This window comes from Solenopsis invicta, chromosome 2 (genome assembly GCF_016802725.1).
Source record: "Solenopsis invicta isolate M01_SB chromosome 2, UNIL_Sinv_3.0, whole genome shotgun sequence".
Lineage (NCBI taxonomy): Eukaryota > Metazoa > Arthropoda > Insecta > Hymenoptera > Formicidae > Solenopsis > Solenopsis invicta.
This window is the reverse complement of record NC_052665.1, coordinates 16,712,621-16,739,788: the sequence shown is the minus strand read 5'-3', so window position 1 is coordinate 16,739,788 and position 27,168 is coordinate 16,712,621. Positions and strand designations below refer to the sequence as shown.

The 27,168-nt window shown below is 35.5% G+C and overlaps 2 protein-coding genes across 8 annotated transcripts in view; one reads left to right on the top strand and one right to left on the bottom strand.

Moving 5' to 3' along the window:
* Window positions 1-12,059, top strand: part of LOC105197520 (acetylcholine receptor subunit alpha-like) — a 186,856-nt gene extending 174,797 nt beyond the window's left edge. For 3 of the 6 annotated variants that reach the window (XM_026131120.2, XM_039445945.1, XM_039445947.1), the window contains 4 exons: window positions 3,118-3,264; window positions 3,985-4,143; window positions 4,451-4,700; window positions 5,503-12,059. In XM_026131120.2, coding sequence (XP_025986905.1) covers window positions 3,118-3,264; window positions 3,985-4,143; window positions 4,451-4,700; window positions 5,503-5,694 — 748 coding nt within the window. In that variant the 3' untranslated portion in view covers window positions 5,695-12,059. The remainder of the gene's footprint in view (window positions 1-3,117; window positions 3,265-3,984; window positions 4,144-4,450; window positions 4,701-5,502) is intronic. The other 3 variants (XM_039445944.1, XM_011163938.3, XM_026131119.2) reach the window with 1 other exon arrangement.
* Window positions 11,099-25,701, bottom strand: LOC105197518 (thyrotropin-releasing hormone-degrading ectoenzyme). 2 transcript variants are annotated; one of them, XM_011163937.3, is made up of 17 exons: window positions 25,426-25,701; window positions 21,942-22,132; window positions 21,324-21,651; window positions 20,018-20,414; window positions 19,449-19,604; window positions 18,649-18,960; window positions 17,880-18,060; window positions 17,217-17,370; window positions 16,597-16,678; window positions 15,962-16,136; window positions 15,652-15,838; window positions 14,833-15,110; window positions 14,304-14,488; window positions 13,477-13,644; window positions 12,991-13,131; window positions 12,833-12,914; window positions 11,099-12,354 (listed from the first exon to the last, which is right to left on the bottom strand). In XM_011163937.3, the coding sequence occupies exons 1-17, from the start codon at window positions 25,472-25,474 to the stop codon at window positions 12,190-12,192; spliced, it is 3,231 nt and encodes a 1,076-aa protein (XP_011162239.1). In that variant the 5' UTR covers window positions 25,475-25,701; the 3' UTR covers window positions 11,099-12,189. The 2 variants fall into 2 exon arrangements, with proteins under 2 accessions (XP_011162239.1, XP_025986901.1); XM_026131116.2 differs by having other exon boundaries at window positions 21,324-21,635; window positions 25,426-25,596.
* Window positions 25,702-27,168: the final 1,467 nt, after the last annotated feature.

Here is a 27,168-nt window from a genome sequence, read left to right as displayed (position 1 = left end):
GAAATGAGAATAAGTGGAGGATCCCGAGTCCAAATCTCGTAGTCAGTTCCGCCAATTTTTTCTAATTCTTGTAATACTAATGTCTTAAACAGCGTTATCATAAAAACAGAATTAAAAGCAGAAGCCTCTGCATGCATGAGTTGTCTTCTCAACTGAAAAAAAATTATTTTACGTGGCCTAAATGCGCAAATAAAGATTCATGAAAATGTTAGAATGGCCAAAAGTGAATTATAGATTCTTCGAAAGGAAGTTTAAAAATAAACTATTAGCACGCGGAGGACACTGAAGCGTTTGAAGTCCACCGATTTGGAACTTGAAAGCGAGTCTCGAGTGTCAGCCATTATCGACGTGGAGGACGTTGAACGTGTTTCCACGGAACGATATAGCCTCGTGCCTTAAGACGCACCCCGGTTGAATCGATGACGCGATCTACTTGGGCAATGAAGAGAGAAGCGGCGTGAATTCTCCTTGAAGACGAGGGAGTCAGCAAATTGGCGAATTGGGCCGACAGCATGCGGGCCGTTGTTTGAGTGGAAACCACGTGTCTTCCCGTGTGTGTGTGTACAGACGTACGCGCGTATATGTGTGTGTGTGTGTGTGTGTGTGTGTGTGTGTGTGTGTGTGTGTGTGTGTGTGTGTGTGTGTGTGTGTAGAAACCTCCTAATAGCCTCGGACGCTGCAAGGATGCAGTAGGTGTGACACATTAATCAGTAGCAGCGTTCACCGAGGTTGGGCTCCAGCCACCCGTGGAGCTGAATCCCGAGATGTACAACGCGTCTCGTTTTAGGTGTTGCGCACTTCCCGTGATTGCGAGCGTTGCAGAACAAATAGAAAGGAACGCTGTTCGTTTCAGAGTATCGAGATATTGGCAGCTCTTAAACTACATGCGATGGAAGACTTAAAGAATTATAAACGCGACCATCGCGCGGCATTTTGTCACCAAATAAAAAACGGACAGTAAGGCATTTTTATTTTTTAATATTGTTTAATTTTATACATATATATAAAAATGACCATTACATATATCTTAACTCGAAGTTTAATCATCACAATACATTAATGTAGAAAATCGAAGAGATGTGTGAAAAAGAAGAGATGAGAGATTATTGTATGAACTTTAAAGGAATTTATAATCGTGAAGAAATGCGCAGTGTCAGCCACACCGTATATAGCGCCAAATTTCCCATCTCACTGGAATTTCAAGAGGATCGCTTCCTTCTCCTCGGATCAGCACCATTATGAATTTCCGTTAGGATATATGCGGGATTCCGCGCATGGCATCCTAAGCATTAGCCTGGTGAATGCATTTTCGATCTAGCAATGGTCTTGCTTATCTATGCGATTGTGTACATATTTCCACATATATAGTTTCCACTCTACCGGAAGGAGAGATTTCCTTGATCTTGAATTAATGTATCATTTGCTGAAATTGAAATACATGTACTATATTTGAAGATGTCTCTAAAGTGTACGACAAAAATGTTAAATTAACATTTTATTTTGAAAAGTAAAATGTAAGGATGAAAGAAATAACCGACGTAAAAATCTTGCGTAATTAAATATCTGGTGTAATAAATGTGTTCCTATTAATTTCTATAAAGTTCATCTTGAAATTAGCGTCCACGATGTTTTACCGGAGATATCTTTCTTGTCACGTCCCGTCGTTCGGGATTACACGCTTAGAGCGAAGATAGCTTCGGGAACGTCTAATACGCGAGCATTATGGCACATTTTGCTGGGATGACTAACGCGCGAGCTCGTCGGGAATGATAAAAAGCGAACAGACGTGAGAATCGAGACTCTACGTCGCGCTGCGGCGACGTAGTCCGAACCGATAAATGATTTGAAGCCGTGTCAAAGCAAGTGGGTCCAATTTAAACCGCGGCCTGTCCTTTGCCCAGCTAGGATCTCTCATCGCGCCGAATGGATCCGGGTTATGAATAGTCTCGTAAGATTTACATTCCGTTCTGCCATCGAGATCAATTCTAGTTGTACGTTATGGCAATTTGCCTCCGATCGCCGGGATGAACTCACGGTGATTTAACGTTCGATTTTTAGAACGTGCAATATCGTAAAAGTACGAAATTATTGCGATTTACAAAGGAGATTAAATAACCAGTGCATGTGCAGACAGAAATGTAAATTTTCTAAAGTTTCCGTAAGTTAAAAAATTTAACTGGCAAACATCCAACATTTTCTTAAAAGTTCTGGATTATCCGCAGTAATGGAACCAGAACCTAATCTGCTTAAAACTGAAAATTTGTTTAATATATATGATGGTATTCCAGTCAGCATAAAATATTTTTAAAATGTTTATAAAAAAAGTTGAAGTCTTTTAAATATCTATACATTAAATATTTTCTATATATTTTTGTGTCGGAAAGTGTAAATATTAAAAGATAAAGAATATTTTTAATACATTTCTAAAATTTATTTTATATATTGCAGTAATGATTTTTATAACAAAAATTCTTAATAAATCTTTACTATGTACTTTTAAAAATAAATTTTCAAGATATATGCAAACATTTATGATAAATGTTTTGTCTTGGGATGTTATACAATTGTAACTTAATGCATTATTCCCTCAAAATTTATTTTGTTCTGGAATTTTGTATTTATTAAAATAATAAAGCTCTTTACGTTATCAGGTTTTAAAAAGCTTGTGCAGTTGTAATTACAATGATACGGCCATGTGTACACATTGGACCCGTGCATAGGATGCTCTCTCTTTTGGCTTAAGGGGGATTAAAATCTTCGTAATAAAGCGGTGTTTATTAAAAATATAATTAAGATTTTTCTCCGTTAAGTGTCGTAGATAATAACTTTGGAGTCAGTCTCTAATTACCTTTGCCATACGAAACGGATACAAAAATTATTAATTTCGAGACTGGTGTAATGAATATCCAAAACACTTCTATATTAATATATTATTATACGCAACAACGTTTATTACTAAACTTGCATTTGATAAAAGGCGATAAATTTGTTCAAATATTACTTACACTATTGTGAGTAATGAAGCAATCTTGTCGTACATAGAGATAAAATATGATAATGTTTAATTAATATATTATTTAAAATGTATAGCTAATTTGACTGTTTTTATGTTTTCAGTATATGTGTTACCGTGGTCGTCCTCAACGTTCACTTCCGTTCACCACAAACGCACAAAATGGCACCCTGGGTGAAGAGAGTTTTCATACACATTCTTCCGCGGCTCCTAATTATGAGGAGGCCTCAATACAAATTTGAACCTAACAGGTTAGTATCAAACATAATTGCAAAAAGTGCATATTATTCAAAGACAATTCAGCAAATCTATTATTTTTATTCTTGTTTTCTTAATTCTCTCTTCTAAGTAGGGTTGACGATTTCATCCGAATCTATGGATATCCGGATATCCGAGTATCCGGATAGTGATATTATCCGGATTCTATATCCAAATATTTCGGATACAATATGAAGATCCGGATATCCGAATCAATTCGGATTATTTTTTTTTCATCTTATCTAAAAAATATCCGCTTCAATCGGATATTTAATCTCGGATCTATCTCTATCTCGGATATCCGAATATCCGGATAAACGGATAATTGTCAACTCTACTTCTAAGGCATTATAAAATAAGTATTTTTATATAAGAAAAAAGTTCCCTTAATTTTTATTTTAATTCTCCAAAGAATTTCAATTTCAAACTTTTTTACCAGTACATTTAACACTGAAAATTAGAGACAGTATAAGAAGCATAAAATGTTCGTGAAATCCTCAGACGAGAAACAAACTTTTTGCTTTTATATTCTTTCTCGAGGGGCTAGCGATAAAAATCGTAATCGGGGATTTCGTTACGCGAAAATTACATTGTAACAATAATGTTGCGCAAACTTGGAACGATTTTACCTTACATTCTCCACAATAGTTCGCCGCTTTCCAAAACGTGGGCACCCGCATTAAAATTCCACTCCGGTTTGTCTATGTTTGCAGGTTCACTTCCGGCAGAGTGCTAATGAGGACCGTCAGAGGAAAGGAGAAGACTTGCTATTATCCTTACCATCCGTCGACTCAGGAAGACAGCGAAGAACACCTCACACCCAAGAGATTCCACAGTCGTCCTCCATCAAAGGAAGACCTCTCGCCTTCCAGGTATTTATGACAGCACGGAATGTTCCTACTAATTAGCTCTTTGATCCTTATAATAGTCTGAGATTTGCTAAATTTATTATAAACGACCTATTATTTTGTATATGTACATACTGTTACAAATATAAATTGAAAATATTTTTTTCCCAAGAAACTTACATAAAATTATAATTGTAAATTTAAACTTGAATGAAATATTCATAAAATATTTTCTTCTTTATAATAAGTAATGACAAGGAAATACTGCCCACTGGGGGAAACAGCCAGTAAGAAACATATCTAACAGTGTTACGTTCACCGATTGCTTCAGCCTTACGGACGGTGCGAGGTTTGGAGGCAGCTGCTTGATTCATGGGCCCCCTTTGCAACCGTTACCGTTACACACCGAGTGTGAGAATCTCTCGGCCTCCGGGGACGCAGGCATAGAGGAAGTCAAGAGTCCCGCGCTGCGAAGTCCACCTGTCTTCTCGCACTCCCGTTGTCCGCCGGAAGTGCACAGGTCCTGCATCTGCGTACGCTTCATTGCGGAGCACACCAAAATGCTGGAAGACTCGACTAAGGTAAATCTTTGGAAATGAATAGTAGAAACACATATTTTAATAAAAACTTTATTTGAACGATTGCCTTTTTCGTTTAATATTATCTAACATACATGCATGTTGCTCTAATATTACCGAGTAATATCACAGTAGTTTCGATTCTCGATTTGTTTTCGAAATTGAAAGTCTCAAATTCGAGTAATTTGAGAATTTCGAATCATCTATGATTTGATCTCGAATCGATTGCCTTTTTTCTATTGTTTCACTTACATTCATCTCCCGTGATCGATCACCAATTTTGCATCAGCGTATACCAATTTTTCTGCCTGATTATTTATCGATTTCCAAAATCTTTTTACCGTTTCTCTAAATCTTATATAAACGTTCGAAATTTTATGTACGCAATAGATAATCGTTTTCGTTAATTTGTTTTACTATGTCATAAACTTGTGTCGTGATTTTATAGAACAAAATTTGAAATTACTCCGTCATATTTTCTTAATGAAGTACACTAAAGTGCTATCACTTCGTAGTAACATTATAATTTTTACAATATTCAATGTTTATTTATTAGTATTCTCACACTTGTTGTATAGCATGTATTATAAATTTTTATTTAGCATCATTTTTTTATAATTATTTTCTCATTTATTAAAAACATCCGCAGCGTCATTAAAAATATTTTAAATCGTGTATAAATTCGGAAAGATTTAATTCATATTTGATTCAACTCGATTCACAGAAATGCTTGATTCGCACACTTCTAGGAAATATATAGATAGAGAATATTTCAGTGAATCAATGAAATCGTTCCTCCGCGCAGGTAAAGGAGGATTGGAAGTATGTGGCGATGGTGCTGGACCGCCTATTTCTCTGGATCTTTACTCTGGCGGTTCTGGTGGGCACTGCGGGCATCATCCTGCAAGCGCCCACTCTCTACGACGATCGGATGCCAATCGACAAGAAGTTCAGCGAATTTGCGACCACGGCGGTGGTGAAGTGTCCGCCCCAGTAGTCCATGCCCGAGCCCTGCACCGTAGAGAGAGACTAAGGTCCAGAAACCCGGGCCTAGTCTTAGGAGTGTCCGCAAACTCCGTCTCCTTACCCTCAATGACGAAATTACGGTAAAAGGGCTCCGATTTTGCAAAGAGTGATCGAAAGTATACGACGGGCGATTTTAAAAAACGACGTATGGGACGTTAAGCTTCTGTGAGAGAGGAACGAGACTCGAAGAAGCGAAATAGACGTCGTCTGTCTATCGTCGGTAGAAGAACGAGACTCGCCTCGAGAAACGAGGCGATGCACATCATTACGAAATCCTGAAAGAGAACTCGAGACAACGTCGTCGCGCTTGAACAAATTGCACTTGGTGTCTCCCAAATGAGAACGCGTCGCTCGCAGAAAATAAGCGCGAGGCTCGCAAGGAGATCCACATACAGCTACCCTAGTCTGCTCAAGTAAATCGTAATACGAAGCTGCCACTATTTAATCGGGTAACACATCAGGCTGACGAACATTACGGTATAACACTGTATAGTATAAATTTAACGTTTCCGGAGACGGGGACTGAACATGACGATCGAGCTTCCGATCTTCGCCTGTCGTTCGTCTAAACGCGCGCGGACGGACGTTAAGTTATCGTTCGAATAGAACACGCGAGATAATAAAGCTCGACGCGAATTAGAACTTAAATGCGAAGTTAATTAATGTCATATTTCAGTCTACGTTGTAGATTCATAATCTAGAACGGGACGGCCAATACAAAGATAGCTTTGACCGTTGATGACGTCGCGATGCGGTTGTATTGCTGCAGCGTCTTCCACATCACGTCATTTTGACAATGAAGAATCAACGCCGTAGTGACTTTTCTTTACGAACGTTTTTTACATTTAAACGCGACGTATCAATTCCACAGCTTGTCGCTGCGTGTGCAATTTACTGAAGCTTGGATCCTTGTAAGCTTCTACATCGCGGTGGACGAGAAGCGCAATACCGCAGTACCACCGCAATACGATGGCAGCAATCCGTACGCGAGCAATACTTGGCTCGAACGACGAAGGTCGCATTTCGCGAGCGTATTGCCCTTTGCTACGCGAGCCGGGAGCCGCTCGCATTGCGCGAATTAATTAGATAATCAGCGCGTAGCTAGCTCTCGTCGTATACAGACCTTAGGGAGTAACCTTACTCGAAGTGTATAACCAGTTGATAATTTTAGAAACATAACCGTTTATACGAGCATATACATATATATTTAAAAGCGACGGACGAGCCGATGGCGCGTCGGTAGCGCGAAGTACTATTCAGCTATTCCCTATAAAAATATTTAGTCATCTAATCTTCCTTTTTGATAATCTCCCTACACTGAAAGAAATGGAATGAACGAGCTTGTTGAAATACAGATGTGAAAAGACTTATATTGGAGCATTAAAAAGAGGATTTAGTAACTGGTACCAAATTTGGTAACTACTACCAAATCCTTTTTCCAGTGCAATGTAATTATTTTAATGATCCAACATAATCTTTTTCATACCTGTACTTCAACAAAATCGTTCTTTCAGTGTATTATATAAACTACTATATTCTCTTTCACAGTTTCTGCGGACACTCTTTGTACCTATCACTTAATTCTCTCGCTCTCCTCTCGATCTCTTTCTCTTTTCCGATAAGCGATGTAAATATCTTTATTCGTACGTGATATTATCGTTTCCTGTTCCCTTCGTGAGAAAAAAATAACGCGCATATCTCGCGTCGCCGACGCATCTCGCGTTACCTCGTCCCAATAAGAATATATTGTATTTTGTAACGAAAAAGTGAAACGCGTGAGAGTACGATAAAGAATAACCGATAGTACGGTAAGAACAACAAGTAAAGCATACGAATTCTAAAGCTGATAGTTGTAGGGAATTGAACAACCATTGACGCCGTTGTTCAATACCGTAGTTCGTGGTCGTTGTCATTTCATTATTTCGCCCTCTTTCGTTCCCTTTTATAGACAGTTAACGCGTCATGTATGATACTTGGTCATTGTGGTTAAAAGATCGCCCGTGTGGACTGTCACTCGCGTGAAATATAAATGAACGTCGGAGAATTCTGGATCCTCTTCTTATCTAAATTTTACAATTTTTCGGATATTCGAGAAATTCGGAGATGGAACTTTTACTGTGATAACTCAACACGAATTTATATGTAATTCAATACGAAATTTATGAGAGTAATGAGTAATATACTTATTAATTTATGTAGGACAACGTTGAAGCCGTTAGCTTGAACTCAAAGAAACTTAATCGACCAATTATTCTCTAGATTGAAACAAGTACCGGTTTTGTTTTATACCGACATTAACATGCATGGAAAAAGAGCACAAAAAAATCGATTTTTCCCTCTCGATGAAGCAAGAGGATTCACAATCGACTTTGCCGATAGCCTTTTAGGTCGACGATCGATTTAGCGTCGACATACCCGATTCTCCGACGTTTTCAGGACTCTTAGCCACTAATTAACGAGTAATAATTTCGCGCATTCTAGGTATAATATTACGTAGTACATTAAACTATAAATATATATAAATATATATATATTATTATTACAGCGAGGGAAAAGAATAAAAATTCCCCGTTACTACTGCCATTAAAACGCAACGCCGATACTTTAGGAGCGTTTTTGCGCCGTCACACGAATGGCGAATCGACCGTTTTTCGCAAAGAACAATTTCCGGCATACGATCGCTTCTTTCGATCGTTAAGAGATCGAGGACGGATCAACGAGAAAGGGGAACTTTATGCAAAATAATTTCTTCTCAGGACTCGGACGAACGTTTTTTCCCTGATTGACTACGAGCGATCGACGCCAATCGATCTATGCCGGATATTGTACGAAAGTATACGTGATCGAGTTAAAAATCGTCCAGTGAATGCCGAAGTGTTAGTTTCGAGAAATAAATAAAGAGGGGCGTGCATTTAGTAACGTAGACTCAAGGAATTACTCTCTTAGAGAGAGAGAGAAGGCGAAACAAATCTACTCCGCACTAGGTCGTTAGGAAAACAACGCACACATTTTCTATGATAGAGCTATATACTTAATTGTTATAAAATGACGCCGTGATCGGTAATATTCGTATCGGAGATGATTTTATAGCGGTATTTAATCTCTAATTAATGCGATAAGGCAGTGTGTCAGAGTTCTAATTTCTCAGTTCTACCTTCTAATAAACTGTCAAAAAGAATAAAGAGACCAGGTTTATATTTGGTCTTGTTTTATTGCAATTTGATTATATAATTTTATTATATAATTGCTATGTTTAATTGTGATGTATATTGTGACAACAAAATCACGCATTCAAAATTAAATTGATTAAATAGTAACGGTATCTGAATTAGTTATAATAATTGAAAATAAAGATTGAGACTATAGTAAAAACAGTATATTCTATTATTTTCTCAGAATACAGATTATTAAATCAGATCATTTAAAACGTTAGAAAAAAAATTTAAGGAAGAAATTTTATCAAAACTTCTAACAGGTCACTGCTTAAGAATTGACAATTTATATATTTAACAGATATAATGTAATTATATTTAATAGATTAAAAAGAAATTTTAATTTTACAGATAAAAAATTTGTTAGTTTTTTTCTAGTTCATGACCTTTCAGTAACAATCTTTTTATTGTCACCGTCGGCATTAATGAGAGGCAATGGAGTTGTACTGCTGCTAAGACAACGTCCTGCAAACATACATCACCGATTGCGAAAATATTCGCTCGGTAGGATAATCTTAGATCACGAATGAAGAGCGAATGGGAGAAAAGTAGAATTGGAATTAGAACGAATGGAGAGTATGCGCGTTTAGATAATAAACCATTTAACAAGATAATAAACTATTTAACAGGATTAAGATGTAAATACCGTGTAAATAACGAGATGTACCGGTAAGTAAAAGCTATATAAATGATTGGGCCCTTTTTTACGATTTTCAGATAAGATCGATACCTTTCCAAAAAATTGTATGGGGCTTTTTAATACATCGTACTTGTTGTAACACACTACATATGTCACACACATTTTCGCCAATTTTTAAATAATTTTAATCTTTTGTTATCCAAATGTATGATATAAAATATTTGAACCTTATACGATTAAAGCCAGAAACTTTTTCGGGAAATAATGATTGATAAGGTTTAAAAAATAATCTATGACGGGTTTTATTAATTATTTTTAACATTAAATTTTGTAATTTTTGTTTAATCTTATCACATCTTATTAAATGATCAATCTCTTGATTATTATGGCTTGTTAAGTTTTAGTAAATAATTAATTCATCGCCTTTATGTCGTTATATCATGAAAAGGATAAGATCTTCACAAATGTATAAAAATTGTTTTTAATAATAGAATTCTTATATTCGCGTAACATTGAAACTTGAATTTTATCAAAGTAACAGTTAAAATGTGAATAATTAAATCAATAAAAGGATCATGAAAGCATAAGAAAGAAATTTACATCTTTTTATTTGTCATCATTTTCGTCATATGTGAGATTCTGTATTATGTTAATCTTTCGTCATAATGTAATAACGTATTTTATGATACTGCATCACTGACATCGCTTGAACAATTTTCGCGGGGTTTTCTTTCCTATTATTCCGTTTCCAATAACAATTTGCGATTGATGCTTGATGGGATTATTGAGCATTCGAGCACTATTAATTAGCGTTTGGTCACGATGGAAAGAGCGTAGAACGTTATCTGAACGCTGGCGTACAAAAGCACTGAACGATATCGCATTAAATGCACCGAGCGAAATTCAGAGGAAAGAAAAAAATGCGCGCACAACGCATGAAAGGCAAATACAGCGTACGAGAACGCGTATCCTTTTGACGTACAAAACCACGCATTTCGAACGAATGTGAAATTAAAAAACCGCAGAATTCGATGAAATCGCGTCTGTTTATTTGATATCGCCCGCAAAATGTTAACAGCTCGAAACGTGCCGACGTATATTGCGATCGTTTCAAAATATCGACAATGCGCTCACACGCAACACTGATATTAGTGCGTCCGGTAAAATCGAGTGAATTGTATGAAGACAATAAACGATCGATACCTTTTCCAAGCGATTAATTGAAGGGGTTATTAACGAAACAAGGCATATCCCTTGAAGCGGAGCTTTCGAAAGTAAGAGATATAAGAATATTTGTACTAATATCAAATTACTTTTCTTCGACAATTAATATCAGTAAAACTGCACTGTTCCGATAGATCTTCCTTGTAACATAAATGTCTTCTAATAAATTGCAATTGTTGTGTACTAAAATTGTGAAAAAGAATATTTACATTGCAATGCAATCCACATGCTTCGTTAGATACGTCTCGTATCGCAAAAATAACCCCTGCAATATACGAGAGACCGGAAAATAAAACGCATTTTTTGAATTCTCGTGTATCGAGAAATTTTTATTTCCAAACAGATGAACGCGCATTTAGCGCCAAATGCGCTGGATTCAAAACAAGATTCTCGTATAATACAGACGTAAGGTGAAAACTGCACGCCTCGATCATCGCCGTGGTATGTATATTCCACAGTTAACGTTAGACGCGACTGTTGAATTTTTAATGTCATTTCTGCAGCTTATCCAAGTGTGAGAATATGTTACTCGATATAAAGTGGAAGAAACAGGCGGCTACATTTAGCGTTAAACGTACGTGTTTTGTAAACCGTTGGCTGAGTATCGATGCAGATACGACGTAGGAAAAGTCGCATTTAGCGCTAAATGCATTGCATAAAGTGGGTTGGACGTCGCCGCTTCGCCGAAGTATATGAAATCGGTACTGTGATGCAGTTTCACGATTTTAACTCGTCTCGAAGAGTCTTGGCGTACACGAAAAGCGAGTGGTGAAACTTCGCGGTGTGTTTGAGACCTCGATTTTAACATCGGGCAATTTAATTTCTAATGGCCGGAGTGTTCCAGCCGACGATAAATCATCGCCTCCAACCCTTGAACTGCGTATCTGATAGCTTGCGAATACCATACTAAACGCATTTAAACGAGCTAGGACTAAAGACGAGAGAAGAGTAAGGTTGGTACGGATAGATTATTGTAACGAGATAATATAGTGTGTTATAAAACGAGCGTACCGTATAGTAATAGAGCGCCATTAACGTAAGCGAGAATGGGAGAGTTTACGGTAAACATTGGAATAACAATGGAATAATTACCATTAGATACGATTATTATGTATATCGTTTGTTAAATATGTACCTACTAACTGATTATACTAACGACCGTCGTTCTAAGGCTACACGATATAAGGACGAGATTCTTGTTGCTTGGTTTTGTAATCATGCTTGACAAAAGCATACGGAGAAATAAAACTTGTTGTCGTAGAAAAATTCTCGCAGTTCTTTTCGCGTGCGAGTGCCGATTGCCGCATGACGAAGGCGAATCGATAATTACGGGGCCGCGCGGGACGCAATTTCCTCATTCTGCTCTGCACTTGATAGATCACACAATTATTCATATCGATGCCTCCGTGGAATTGTTCGGGGTTAGCCACTCCTGCACTTCCGGCAATGATTCCTTTAACCACCTGATCGCGAATTTAGCATGCGCCTCGACCATCGCCATGGTATACCCCACAACCTTTATGCTTTCGAGATTATTCTCACTGAACGTCTGAAACTAAAGAATCAAACGAACGTTAAAAACTCCACCGAAAGAATAGAAGTAAATTTGCTGAAGTATCTGAAAATTTAGCTAGATTTGAAATTTTGTTTTTGGATCATCAAAATAATTATGTAGGATATTCAGGGATGATGAGCAAGATTTTTGATACTCTAGCAATCAATTTATGCGTCCTACACAATTATTTTGATAGTCTAATAAAATTATTTTCAGATCTATATCTAGCTAAATTTTCAGACACTTCAGCAAAGTTATTGTTTTTCTTTTATACAATTTATAATATTAAAAAAAAAATTGTCTTTCAAGATATTATTAAGAACGCGTAAAAATAATGCTAAAGACTTGCATAGAAATGAAGAATTGCATTCTTCATGAAATTATTTACTATTAATCATTATTTTATTGTCCTATTTATTATTAATTATTATTTTAATGTTCTAATATGGATTAGTTTTCTTAATACCAAATTACTTACGTCTTCAAAGTCTTCTTCGCTGATCAAGCCGTTCGTCATCGCTAGTGCAAAAGCTTTTAAGATCGGTCGAGATTTGGAGAATCTAAACAGACATGAAGAAAGAGCATATCGTAATCTGCTTACAAGTTCGACGAAGAGATAAGAAACTTATGAAGTACCTTGTGACGATAACCTGCCAATTATTTTGTAAGAACTTGTAGGCGATTTGCCCAGCGACCGGATTTTGCGGAAAACTTCTTAAGATCCTTTGCGTCTCGTCCTCGTTGTATATCTTCCCTTCGAGAAGCTCGCTAAGTATTCTAAACATACATTAACATGAATTGTATGTATATCCACAAACACATGTTGTCAAAAAATTATACATACGTCTATATTCTTTTCGCACAATATTTTTAAAAATTATTATTTATTTTATCAGATTTATTCTTCGTTTGATGTATAAAAAAAGAATTATTTCTTATTTAAAATTTTATTAAATATGTTTTTTGTATTTTTATTTAATCTCAACATTAAACTTTTATTAAATATCATACACTAAAAATTAAATTAACTCTAAAATAAAATTTACATGGATAGAAATTGGACAGAAAATAAAAATTCAATATTGTACTTATTAATTGTATTTACTAATAATTTCTACTTACGATTGCAGGATCCATGGTGTCTGGAAACATCCAAACGCCGATAGAATGCGATTCTTTTCATCTCGATCCGCAGTGGAGTTTGCCTTCTCGACGAGATAATTCCACTCGTTTCGCGTACCGTATCGTGCCACCATGCAGTACAACAGTTCTCGTGCGTACGCCGGTACACTGAAACGATCAAAGTTTTACTTCCAAAATAAATCGTGAAATCGAAATGAAACCATTCTTTCAGGAGTGGAAATTATCGTGTTATTGTACCAAAATTACCTTCTCCAACCTCTTTATATTATGCGCATAATAATACGTATTATGATTAATATTGTCTATAAGTAAAAATTAATATCGCTTTTTAAGCATCTTGTTATATGGAAATTATGGCACGTGTCGCCGAAAAATATACGAAGACAGGACTGAGCAAAAAAAAATATTTGAAATACAAAATACTGGCAATTAGTATTTGAATTACAAAATAGTGATAATCTTTTGATTTAAAATACAAAATACAAGAATTATACTAATTACCAATATTTTGTATTATACATGTGACACAATTTCCATGTAATAACATGCTTAAAAAATAATATTAATTCTTGTAGATAACATTAATTATTATTATGCGTATGATATAAACAAAATGAAAAATGCAATTTTTGTACAATAACGCAATAATTGCTACTTTTTGAAGAACGATTGTTTCGATTTCACGGTTGATTCAAATATAAATTGCCAGAATTCTGTATTTTGTATTTTAAATACTTTTTGCCCAGACCTGAATATAGATAAGAATGAATTTTAAATGAAAAATTAGGCATTTCCATCGAACTCACATTTCGTCCGCATCTGACAATGAATGGTCTTTCAGTTTCTCATAATGAATCCAGGCCCATTCGAGGCATTCCGAATTCTCGAACACACACGCTATCGTAAGAGCGGTCAAAGTTAGTTGTGATCCCTCATCAATTTTCCACCCCACGTCAGAGTACAATTGTGAAGTAAACTTTAATATAAATTCCTGCAACGGTTTATTTTTAAAGCCATTTAATCAAAATACTCTCTATTCAGTAATAATTTACTTAAACTACTACTTTTTAATATAAGTTTTCTCTTCAATAATTTTACAACATAAGTTTCATATTATCGTTTATGTCATGTTCATAAACATGTGTCTTTAATTAAATTATTCTTGATATATAATATCAACGTATCTTTATTTTGCAGCTAAGCATTATTTTTTACAAAATATTTGTCAAATATATTTTACAACGCTAATCACTTCCTAAGTGTCAACTAAATGCAAGAAATTCGTCCAAACTTCTTTAAACTGACATACACTTTCGACGTTTACAAGGATGTTACCTGAAAAGCACTGAAACCAGACGTCTCGTAGAGAAGACCGTTCAACTTCAACAGATGACGCATCAGAGCACCCCAGGGAGCGTAATGCCGTTCCTTCATTTGCATATATTTAATAAAGTCGAAAGCGGTCGCGTATTTCGTCAGGCCGACCGCGGCGAGTCCGAGTGCATCGTCGACAAGCGACGCCCTGGTTTCCACCGGAAAGGCCTCGTGATTTTCCTCGAGGGCCTTCGACAGGAGCCTCCAATTTTCCTCGTCATAATGCACACGGTAATAACCTTGAAAGCAATTAATAACGATAGAGCGGATACTTGCATCCCGTTTCGCAATTTCATTGTAAATTGGAGGATATTAAAATTAATGTGTCATTTTCTAGCCAAGAAATTTCCCACACGAATAAACGTTAAAAGGATCATTGGTTACAAAATCAGAATTATAAAGAAAAAAAAAAGAAAGAAAAAGGAAGTGTCAGAAAAAGATCAAAATAAAAAGTAAAGCAAATATTTTAGATTAGACTAGACAATGTTAATTGTTTGTCTATGAATATCTGTGAATATCCAGGTCAGTTCAATTTTATTTTAACCTCCCATTAATTATTTTGCTTAAAATAGTATAATTTATCTTATTTAATCTCTCATAATATTTTATTTTTCTCCTTGAAAACATTGTCCAGAAGAAACGTACGATAAAATATATACTACAATTGCTATATAATATAATATTTCCAAAAATATTTTTATTAATTCTGATAGAAAAGTCTTAATTTTTCGCAATTGAACTTTAAGAGCATTTTTTAAAAGAAATATTTATGCAGCCAACCTGTTTTATTCACATTGAACACAACCCAGGAATCTTGAGCACCGACGTTATGCACCTCCATCTCCTCTTCGGAATTTAACCATGTCTTTGTCGGAGATGACCAATCATTGCTTGTTTTGTTAATATAATCAAGCGGTACGTACCATATCGGTTGAATGTCAGATGATTGGTCATACGTAAATCTTTGCTGTGCAACATACAATATAGTTGATGGTAATAAATACCTTGGGTCGAGAAGCATATCGATGCAAATTATAAATGCTTTTATAAAAGATTAAGCACTGATTAATTCGTAGTAATTAAATCGCACCTGTCGAATTACGGCAGTGCCTTCCTTGTATTTCCTCGTGACGCTGATGATCGGATATCCGCGATGCGTGATCCAAGAATTCATTGCCTCGGACAATGTAATTTCTATGGGTAAACCTACGGGTTCTTCCGCCATCGCTTCCCAAAAATCGTCGACGTTCGCTGTCGAATAGTTCCTGAAATAATTTAAAAGATTTACAAAAAAAAAAATTTATTCGATATTTTAGTTCTGCAGTGAGAAAAGTTGGGTGCTACTATCGACGCATCGCGCACTGTACATGTCAGACAAGACAAGATTGTATAACTTTGTACGCTTGTACGACATTGCGATTCAATGTCAGCGAAATATGTATATCGGTGATAGGTGCACTTATGTAACGAGCCCGATAAAGAAGCATGAGGAATAATGGCCGGCAGCTCGTGACATTCAACGACTGGCATTACCATAAAGCCGACGGGATAACTCGCTGTAAAACGCGTCGATTATCGTTTCGATGACTGAATCACGCTGTCGCACGAGCGAGCTGGTGGCCGAATCAATGATATAAACGTCGATGCTGGGATCACGCGATTAATGAACGAACGACAATGGCCCGGTTGAAGAATAAAATGACGATAATGTTGATATATACCCACCACCTCGCTATGAATTTCCGGTAGCCGTTCCTAAAGGCGGTATCGTTTATCACGCCATGCAACATGCGAATCAAGCATGCACCTACAAGAAGCAGTCAGAATGCAGAATCACATTATGCGGCGTTACGAGAGCGTATATTCGATACTGCCTTTCGAGTGAGGCTGCGACTATTCGACAATATTTCACGTGTTTTCATAGTTGAAAAAGATATAGAGATAATTCCAATACTTGATCGAATTGATTAAAAATGCGATTAAAAATAACAAAAAAGCGAGAAATCTCAAAAAGCAATACAAACTTTTTAATTACGAGACTATAAAATCATTTGATGTTGAAACATGTAATCCAAATTTTAAATAATTATAAATATACAAACATTTGTGTACTTGTAATAGTATTCAACTGTTTGCTCGTAGTATTCGCGAATCTTTGTGCATAAGCTGCATAAAATACATTAATGTCATCAAAAATAGTCACAGCTCTATTCCAAGTCGATATGCAACTAATATTAAAGGTAAAGTATCAATGCCAATAATATTCACTAGTATTCAATATCAAGAGCAAGATATTAATACTCGGAAGTATTAAAAACATAATCGATCTGATAAACAATTTCTACCTTTCTTGTGTCGAGCATTGTCATCCGAAAAATCGATATAGGCAGGATTGATGTTCGATTGCAGCGGCTTTGAAACGCTGTAACTATCTTCTTCCATGGCATCCCATTGCACATTTGCGAGAAAGGCAATATTGGAACTTAATGATGAATCTATCTGAAAATAGAATCTCATAAAAACTTTGCTCTCCTCGGCTTGAAAAAATACTGTTCTTATCTAGACACCATTACACGTGAATCTGTTATTTCGAGAAGATAATATAGGCATAAACTTTAAATTAAATTAAAAGAAATGCAAAAAGAGTCAATTTTTAATATTGATATAAAATAAAGAATATAAAATTGTAAAATTACAATTGCAGATTTTTTTCCTGCATGAAAAATTTTATTTCTTTATTCATTTCGGAATAAAGAATTTTATTGTTTGAATACGTAAACTCTTCATTGTAAAACTCTAAACAATTTTATGTAAACCAAATTCTTTTTATTTAAGCACTGGTATTATCTTTTCAAAATAATTGTAAAGTGTAAAATTCAATATTAACTTTAAAAGCACATAATTTTTGCATAGTATAACATATGTTTCAGCGCAAAATACTGTTTGTCGGATGTCGGTATGCACTTTTAAAGTTAATGGATGTCACAAATATTATTCCAATTATGTGCCTCCTCGATCATCGCGTGTCGCAAGTGGAGAGTGGAGCCTTCAAGTAGCCAAACGTCCGTCCAGTTCTTCATGTTCACAACGCCGCCCAGCCATTGTTCTCCTATCAGGCTTATCAGAGCGCTTAACGCGTCCGTCTTCGTGACCATGGGAGATCGATCCGCGACGTAGAAGAGCGATTGCCTTGAAAACAATTTGATATAACGCGACATCGAATCTAGAGCGATCGTAGAATATAATGGATAAGTCTAGCAATACATTTGCGTTCAGTCGCGGTTTTTTAATATAAATAGCATGAATGTTTTAAGAATTTTACTACAATTTAAATAAGACTGTCTCTTAAAAAGTTTATAGAGAATTTTAATATATTATAAACAGCTAGAATATATTTTAAGAATTTTAACTTAAATATAAGACTCTTAAAAAAATTGTTTTATGCTATCTTCGAATTGTCAATTAAAAGTTGCTTTAATGATATTTTCCGTCAAACCTTATTTAATTATGAAAAAATTTTATTTTTTTGTCGGACTTTGTTACGCATAAAAAAAATTTTTTATATTTTATTTACATTACATTTTCAATTAGAGATTAAAATCAAAATTTAATTCAGACAAAATTCACTTACAATTAATTCAAAAAATAAAGTTTTATTATCTTTTTGCAAAATTTATTAAAAATTGTAATTTACGAGAAATTTTTCTCCAGAAAAATAATTACGGTAATCTAATTATTCTTTAAATAAAATAATGCGGTAATCTCGCTCTCTCTTACTTCAGTGATATCAATCCTAAGCTTCCAACGTTATTAACGATTCGTGACGGTAACGCGACGACATCCAATTTTGGTAGCGGATAAGGCATCGAAAATATGTCGCTGAAACGCACAACAATTGGGTCGAGTTTGTCGAGAAGGTAAATTCCCCGCGATCGTCTCTTCGGGTCACCCCAGAAGACCACCCTTGTCGCGTTATCAAGGCCCGTTTTCGTGTCGCCCACTGACTCGACCTCGCCCATTATGAGAGCTAGATTGTAAGGTGACAACAACGGAGTATCGCTGAAGGTGTCGATCACCCGATCATCGGATCTTGAAAGATACAAGTCACACACTGATCACTTTTTCAACGCATAAAAATCACATAAAAATTACAAGAAAATTGTAGAAAATAGGAAGAAAAATTATAGAAAAATAATGCCACGTAGAGAAATTTCATTATAATTAATCGATGGAATGGAATTAAATTTGATATTTTGATGAAAAAACTCCTTTTTAACTTTTGTAATTTTGACAATATTTATAAACGCATTTTTTAATTTGAAACAAGAAAAGTCGAACTGCAAATGGATCGAAGTAAAATTTGGTAGCACGTTGTATTTAAAATTAGAAATGTTAAGAATTACAGATTTTTCTATTTTTATTTCTTACGTACGCTTTTTTACTTTGTTTTTACTTGAAAAAACACAGTTGAGAAAACAAAGAATGAAACTGGACAGCTTTGCCATTCCAAACTGGCATCGTCTTCTAATAATAAGCAAAAGTTGACACAGCTGCAGTTAACAGCATAAAATACTCACGTGTCTTTGGAGACATTAAGAGGCATGTTCGACAGAACTCTTATTTCGCGCGGACGTACGGTGGACACCGAGAAGACAGCTTTGAGATTTACGTCGTCGAAAACAGGCAAAAGACGCGAAGTTCCTACAGGTTTTAACCGCGTTCCGATTAGCGATCTATCAAAAAAATATGTAAAATCACTCGAAAATTTGTCAAAGCGTCGATGCATTGAACATATTTAAAAATGCCTGGATTGAAGACAAACTGCAACGAAAATATTTAAAGAAATTTTTCTCAATATACATTAACGAAATTAATATTAAACATTCTAAAAGTAAAAAGTTTTAATATAAAATATGAGAGAGGAAAATGGTTCAGATAAAAACGTATGAAAATATTTTCATTTTTATATTATCAAAAAGGATATTAATGTAATAATATATTTCCAAGATAAGCTTTTAGTGTTGTAATTTTCAAAAAATTATGGTATTACGAATAAGCTGTATTTTTTGCAAGATAACATTTTAATTTGACTGCAATTAGTCAATTAATCTTTTCTTCATTGTAATTACATGGAAAAAAACCTCACCTTCCTTCGCGGGACTCGTTGAAGCTCGTCGAATAAATCGTTTTGCCGTCAAGTAGAATCTCGTAATCGATCTCCAAGCTGTACGTCCCCGGGCTGATGGCTACGGCCGGATATATCGCATGTAATCCGTTATTAGCATCCACCTCGTATCGTTGGATCTCTACGTCGGTTACGCTTCTATTGCCGGAAGTTATCGCCGGTCCAGACGTCGCATTCGCGGATTCCGCGATTCTCTCATCGGTCACGGACGAACTTTCGTTTGTCGGAGGAGCAGTTTCGCTGATCGAAACGGTCGCGTTTCCTTGAGGATAATCCATAACTTTGTCCGTAGCGAGTGTCTCCGGATTTTCCAATTGCGGGGATGACGCGACGGTGGAAGCCAAAGCGGTAGCATTGTCTATGTCGAACAGATCGTTGTCCGGCATTAGACACACAATCGATTACGTAATTCTTTTTTAGGAGTAAACGAAAGTTTTACGCAAATTTCAAGTAATGATCGCTCAATCACGCTAGGATTCTTTTACCGAAGAATGAGATTAAATTGTGTTACCAGCTCAACTACGTAAACAGTTAAAAACAGAGAGAATGAAGTTGTTTCTCTTTTTATTTTAAAATTTATTGCAAAGCTTACGCAATTGACCACCTGCACGCTATTGTACTAGATATTGGCACAGGTGCATGCTAGTCGTCATCTTATCGCGCATATCAGAAATTCGCTACCAGAAATCTGTTGCTTTGTTTAAATCGTACGTTAACCCGCTATAATAACGGGCAGTTCACAGTGAAGATTATAATCGAAATGAAACAAGCACGAGCCGCATTCGTGACACAGATTACGATTCAAATCTAACAAGCACTAGTCACTCAATTGCAACATCCAAGTAACATAGACTTTTATTTAAAGAATTATTAAAGGCGTTAATTAGTTGTTACACGATTAACTATAAACACGAGCTGGATTAAATCGAATAATTAAGTTGAATAATTTGAACGCATTTGATTAATTTTAATTAATTAGTATATCGTCTATCTCTGTCATCCATCTGTCATATTGACCAAGATATTTTTTTTTATTACAATTTGAAAGAGCTGAAAAAATTTTTGGTAAAGACTGTAAACTGAAGACTAGAGAATGTACAGGGTGATTATTAATGAATGTCCCCACTTTTTACCATAGGAGCACGCATTTGTAATTTCTAATATAATAATATGTTAGAAATACGTATCCGTCGGTAAATCAGGCTCATATGGTAAAAGTGGGGACATTCATTAATAATCACATTGTATGCATTTTCAAAGGAAATACCAGCGTTCTCTTGGCCACCTGTATCGTCCTCGGCGCGTCTTCTACGCCTCCTTTTTGCTCGCGCACCATTCTCTTCTATGAGCGACAGCTTGTAACGCGTCGCCGTGATGTTTCTCGCATTTAGAGATAATTTGTCTAATGGCGTTGTGTCGTCCACACGAAATTCGATGAGGACTCGCCCCTTAAGTTTCGATGTCGCGTTGACGTCGTTCGACAACGTCAACTCGAGATTATATCTCAAAGGATGAACGAAAGGCGATATCGTCTCAACAGTGACATCAGTCCCTTCCTCCACCTCGTCTTCAATAAGAGCTAATGGATCGTATATCTAATTAACAGAAATCACTGAGCTTGAGAAAGATTAGTACTTATTAAAGAGAGATGCTATGTTCCATTAGTTGCCAAACTATAAATACAAGATTGCACCGACTCATTAATTAAGATTTAATGTTAATAGCAAAGATAATGATTTTTAAATAATATTTTTTTTTAATCTTGAATAAGATACAATCTTAAATAAAATAGTGATCTCTTTTTTAAATTCATAAATTTAAAACGTGGATCTAGAAATGAAAGAATGACAAGTAATCATAATCTACGTTATGATATATCACTCACTCTCGTTTTGGGCATCGTGCCGAGATTCCATCCGATCAGCCCGGCAACAACCACAACGATCACGAATAGGACAATGAAGGAGAGAATCTTTTTGTACGTTAAAAACCAGCCGCCCTTTCGCTGATGGATGATTCCCTCGCAAGGCGGAGGCAACGCGGTGTTACCCTCGTACGTCTGCATCATGCAGTCAGCTGCAAGTATTAAAAGCGCAATAAAAAGATGCGCACATTTATTGCCACATTTAGTACTGATGCCAATAGTTTCTTTTTAATAACACTGTAACACTTTTTTAAATCGATCGTCTATTGTGCCCATCATGTAACGGGCCATTTGACACGTTGTAAATGTTACATGTTATTAAATATTATTAATCTATGTAGTATTTATTAATTTCTAAACAAATTATATTTGCTTTAAAAATAGGATAAATTAAAGAAACTATGTACTGGTCTGCATTTTTCCATTTTTGTTTTATGCATTTGAATAATAAAGATTACAACGTTTTCATTTTATCGTCTATCTTCAAATATATTTTTTTTAATGTTTAAAAATTTATAATTTAACAATAAATTGATTTGAATATTTAAAAAGAGCTTTTCATGATTATTTATTAAAAAGATATTACATATTACAGTTACAAAAGAAATTGATAAACTAGACACAACACAAACGATTCAAGAAGAATAAAAAGAGATAAGGATATTTATAGATGTAAAAAGAACTCAAAAGTAAAATTAGATTGCGTAAAAAATTTTCTTTTTTTCTTCTCTGATTTTCCTCTCACAATCAGTTATATGTACACACCTTTCAATTAGCAGACATCTATTTTCTTAGAAATCTAACAAGCTGCCATAATTGAGACCAGTTTACGACCAATCGATTGAATCATAGAACCTTAGTGTAATTAAAATAATCGCAAAAATTATGGAGAGGCTTGCCAACAGCGCTAACAATTGACGAGTCGAAGCGAGCCGCGTAAGGATTTCCCAACATATCGAAACAAATCGCAATTATCTGTAAGCGCATCCATCGCGACGAATTTCGCATTAGCAGTGTAACGTTAGAAACGCGGAATACGCGCGGATGATGTCATCGAAATTAGTTCCCCGTGATGCAGGAATCCGCGATAGGCCCGTGAACACGGCAAGAGGACGCGGTTTCAAGGTCCTGCTCGTGCACCTCGCGCTGACTACGTATCAACTTCAGCATTCGCGTAATCACCGTCGCGCCGATAACGCTCGTATCGGTGCGGTTCGCACGGCATTTAGCGGCAACGATCCGCATTGATTTTAGCTGGTGTAATTTTTAACGAGGAATATTTACAACGAAAAACAAGCGTACTTTCAGCAGGAAACGCTGTTACTATCGCGCTGAACGTAACGATACAACTAAAAGTTACCGCACTGCATTTCATTAAATGCTATGAAATTGTAACAAGTGGGATTCAAATAAAAATTTGTACTGTCACAGAAAATTATAACACAAGAAAATATTATATTTGTATCTACATTAAAAATTTAATTTAATTTATTTAATTTAATAAATGTATTTATTTGTTATATCAATTTGATAGGTGTTTGCTCTTAATAAAATGCGTTATGCAATTTACTTAAGAGTTTAAAGTCCGAGATAGAGCGTTCGAAACGTAATACACTGGAAGATACTACATCAGGACTCTTTTATATTAATATTAATAATTATTTGCAGGTCTGTTACAATTAATTAATTATTCTTTACTTGCTCAAATAACATTCTCATTAGTTGTTCGTTCGGAAGTTCTCTATTATTACGTCTAATAGCACGTAGCATGTTCACCACGCGATGTTAAATCACGTTTCTCATTACACCATTTGAACGTGACTGTCACATAAATAAATGTCAACGTCTTACTTTTGTAGAGAAAAAATGATGTATCGAGAAAATTTTGAAACAAACTATTTAAATTCTCAGTAGGTGCCAAACTACTCGGATATCAAATTCCCGATTAAAATGTCTTTGATTATTTGTACAATTGTTAATACAATTCAAAAGCAGGTAGTAAAATTTTGCATTAAACGCAAGAAAGAATCAAGCATATTTTTGTATCCATATCTCCCATGTAAAATTAAATTTTGTAAAATTTTAATTTACACGCGCGCGCGTTACAACTTATTTTTCAATGTAATTGAAATTGTTTCTTTTTTTTTAACAATTGCGAGAAATGTTGGCAAAAATTCGCGCAATGATATCAGTGCTAGTAACGAGGATATAACGAGTGAATATTCAAGGTAATCTCCATCCTAGCAACACATATAACGCAGCGGACAGATAGCATCAGTAATAACATAATTAATGTACGGGAGAGTTATTTCGAAATACTCGAAATTGATGTGACACCGCTTCGGCGTCCATGCACATGCATACTTTTAAAAATGATATTTGTTCCGAGAGACACGTTTCGTTGAATTTACAATGATTTAACGCGTGGAATATCTACAAGCTCTTGTCTGAATATAACTGATTGAGTTATTTAACAAGAGTTCCATTATTGAGTTGTTTAACTGAGTTAATTAACAATAACACGCGTCGTATATTTGCAACATAAATTTTATATATCAATCCAGCTTACAGATTGGTACTTATTTTTAATAAAAAGGATCATTAAAAAGAATTACGGAGACTGCTAAATTAATGTCGAATAATTGAAAATTCTTACAAGTTCTTGCGTTGCATGTAACAAAAGATCGAAAACTGTACCTCCAAAATCTCGCACGATTATAACCGTCGTAAAAAATCAATAATCTAGCTACAGTGGTTCGATGCAACGATTTAATTTAGTTGCTTAATTTACGGGCACATTCATATCGATATAAGCAATTTCATATTTGCACATTTTACGATAGAGCAAAATTTGAATAAGTTAATTTGAATGTCGTTGCCAAAAGCGATTCTCGAATAAAAATCTGAAATAAAGGCGGATCTGATAAAAAGCGAAAAAAAATTACTCCACGAGTATCTAAAATTATGACGTGCATGCAAATAACTTGATAAATGTAACTGATACCATGATGACGAAACAATCAGAATATGGATGTATCACGGAGGCGTGAAATAATAATTAGGAATACCTGACATATGTCATATGTAATTTGTTATGAGAAAAATTAAATAAACGAAAGAATATTTGTAATAAATTTGATAAAACTATTTTCGAAGATTTTTTTTCTAAAAAATCACATTACACCTGATGAGGTTTATCAAAGTTTAGTTGGGTCTTCGTTTTACTTTTTTGTATCAAACGTTAAATACACACATTACGATAAATCTTTTTATAAGGATTTTAAATTAGAGATATGATAATTTTCAAAAAACTCGACTGACGAAAAATATGTTTTTAATATAAAAGATTTGAATTTTAAGATGTGAATGTTAAGTGTAATTTTATTTCAACGCGAGTTTAAAGGAATCAACGACGGCAAAAATAAAAACAGCTGTTATCACTTACAATTTCGCTGTCCATAAGACTGCCAACTGCTCACAGATCCTCGTCTCATTGTGCCAATTTGAAGAAATAATTCAAAGGTATTGTTCTTAAGAAGAACGAGAACAAAAGTGCGCGAAGATGCGAAAAGGCGGCTTTGAAGAACGAATACGCATCCAATGCGGAAACGAAATCGCGAGCGCGGCGGCGCACAGGTGACGCAGGTACAACTGCAATTAGCTGTTCTACCTTGCGGTGCCGTGCGTGGATGTTGGCCGAGAAGCACTCGTGGGTGTCCCCCACTTAAGCTCTTCGTTCGTCAGCTCTCCATGTCGTTCTCAATCGTTCGTTCCGCTCCTTATCCTTATGCGCTTCTTTAATTCACGATTAGAGCCACTATTGGAACTTTTCCGCGCACAATCTTCTTTTTTATTGTGACACGTGGACCGAAGTGATAGCCTTGAGCATTTGAAAAATGATTCGAAGTTTTATATCTTTTATCTTCACGAAATTGCAGTGATGAGTAAAAAAGAAGAGTTACACATGAGGCTGAGAAACAAAGTTCAAGTAACATGCAAGAAAATTTTATTATTTATGATAAATCTTTTTTATTATAAAGGAAACAGTTGCAATTAGTGCATTAAAATATCGCTTTACAATACTGTTTGAACGATTCTTCGTTGTATCTTTCGTAACAGCATTTTTTGCGAAAGCTTTTGATATTTCCATATATTATTTGATTTATACAACTTTTGATACTTTGAACGCTCTAAGCTATGTAGCATGATCTTTAGAGAGGTTTTTAACTGTTTCTTCAAAATTTAGTTATACTATATGTTGAACAGAATCAAATTAAGTTATCGCATTTAGCTTTTCATTTTTTCACTTTTTAAAAATAAATTGCATTGAGAACCCTCTATTAATTCACACGCTTCTACAAATTAGTATTTGCTAATTCCGTAACGACAGCCGCTCACAAAGTTAACGAAGCAAGAGAACCAATCAGCATCGCGAAAAGGCGACGACAATTGGCAATATAAAAGCAAAATTGAGGCATAAAAGTTTGGATAAACTCCTTAAAGTCTACTCAAACTTCAAGAAATATACGCATTGATTTACATGCCTTTACATGCCTTTTTTTTTTTAAAAGGAAGATACGTTTTGTTTCCTCGTTAACTGGGAGTTGCTCGTGACATTCCATTGTCTGAGCTATTTTTACTTCCCTCAGGTAGGGTTATCAAATATTTATATTAATTAAACAATTATACAATTATTATATTTATATTAATCAATTAGTAAATTAATAAATTTATACAGTCGCAAAAAAAGAAGCTTCAACGAAGAGGCTTTAACGCGCCAAATTTAGAATTGAACTGCTCTCAAAATTCTCCCGTATCAATTCTTTCATAAGAATTTATCTTCACGAGATATTAAACAGATTATCGAATTCGTAACCGTCGCGTTCTCGATTACAGCTGAGAACTGACCCAGTTATTGAGCGAGTGCCGCGGGAGAGAAGAATTCGCGAACAAAATAGTTCATCAAGTCCAATTAAGGCGATATGGTGTCGTGGTCCAAGTGCACATTGGGCTTGGTCCGGGGTCGGTACCAGGAGCCGGCACGCAGATCGGCGGCACGTGTCACCGGTTATGGCGACGTAATGCAGACAAGTACGTACGCTGGCACGGAGTAGTCTAAAGGGGAGCACAATGGCGCCAAGGTCCTTGCAACAGGCGATGCCCGAGACGCACTTTGTTCCCCATTTGA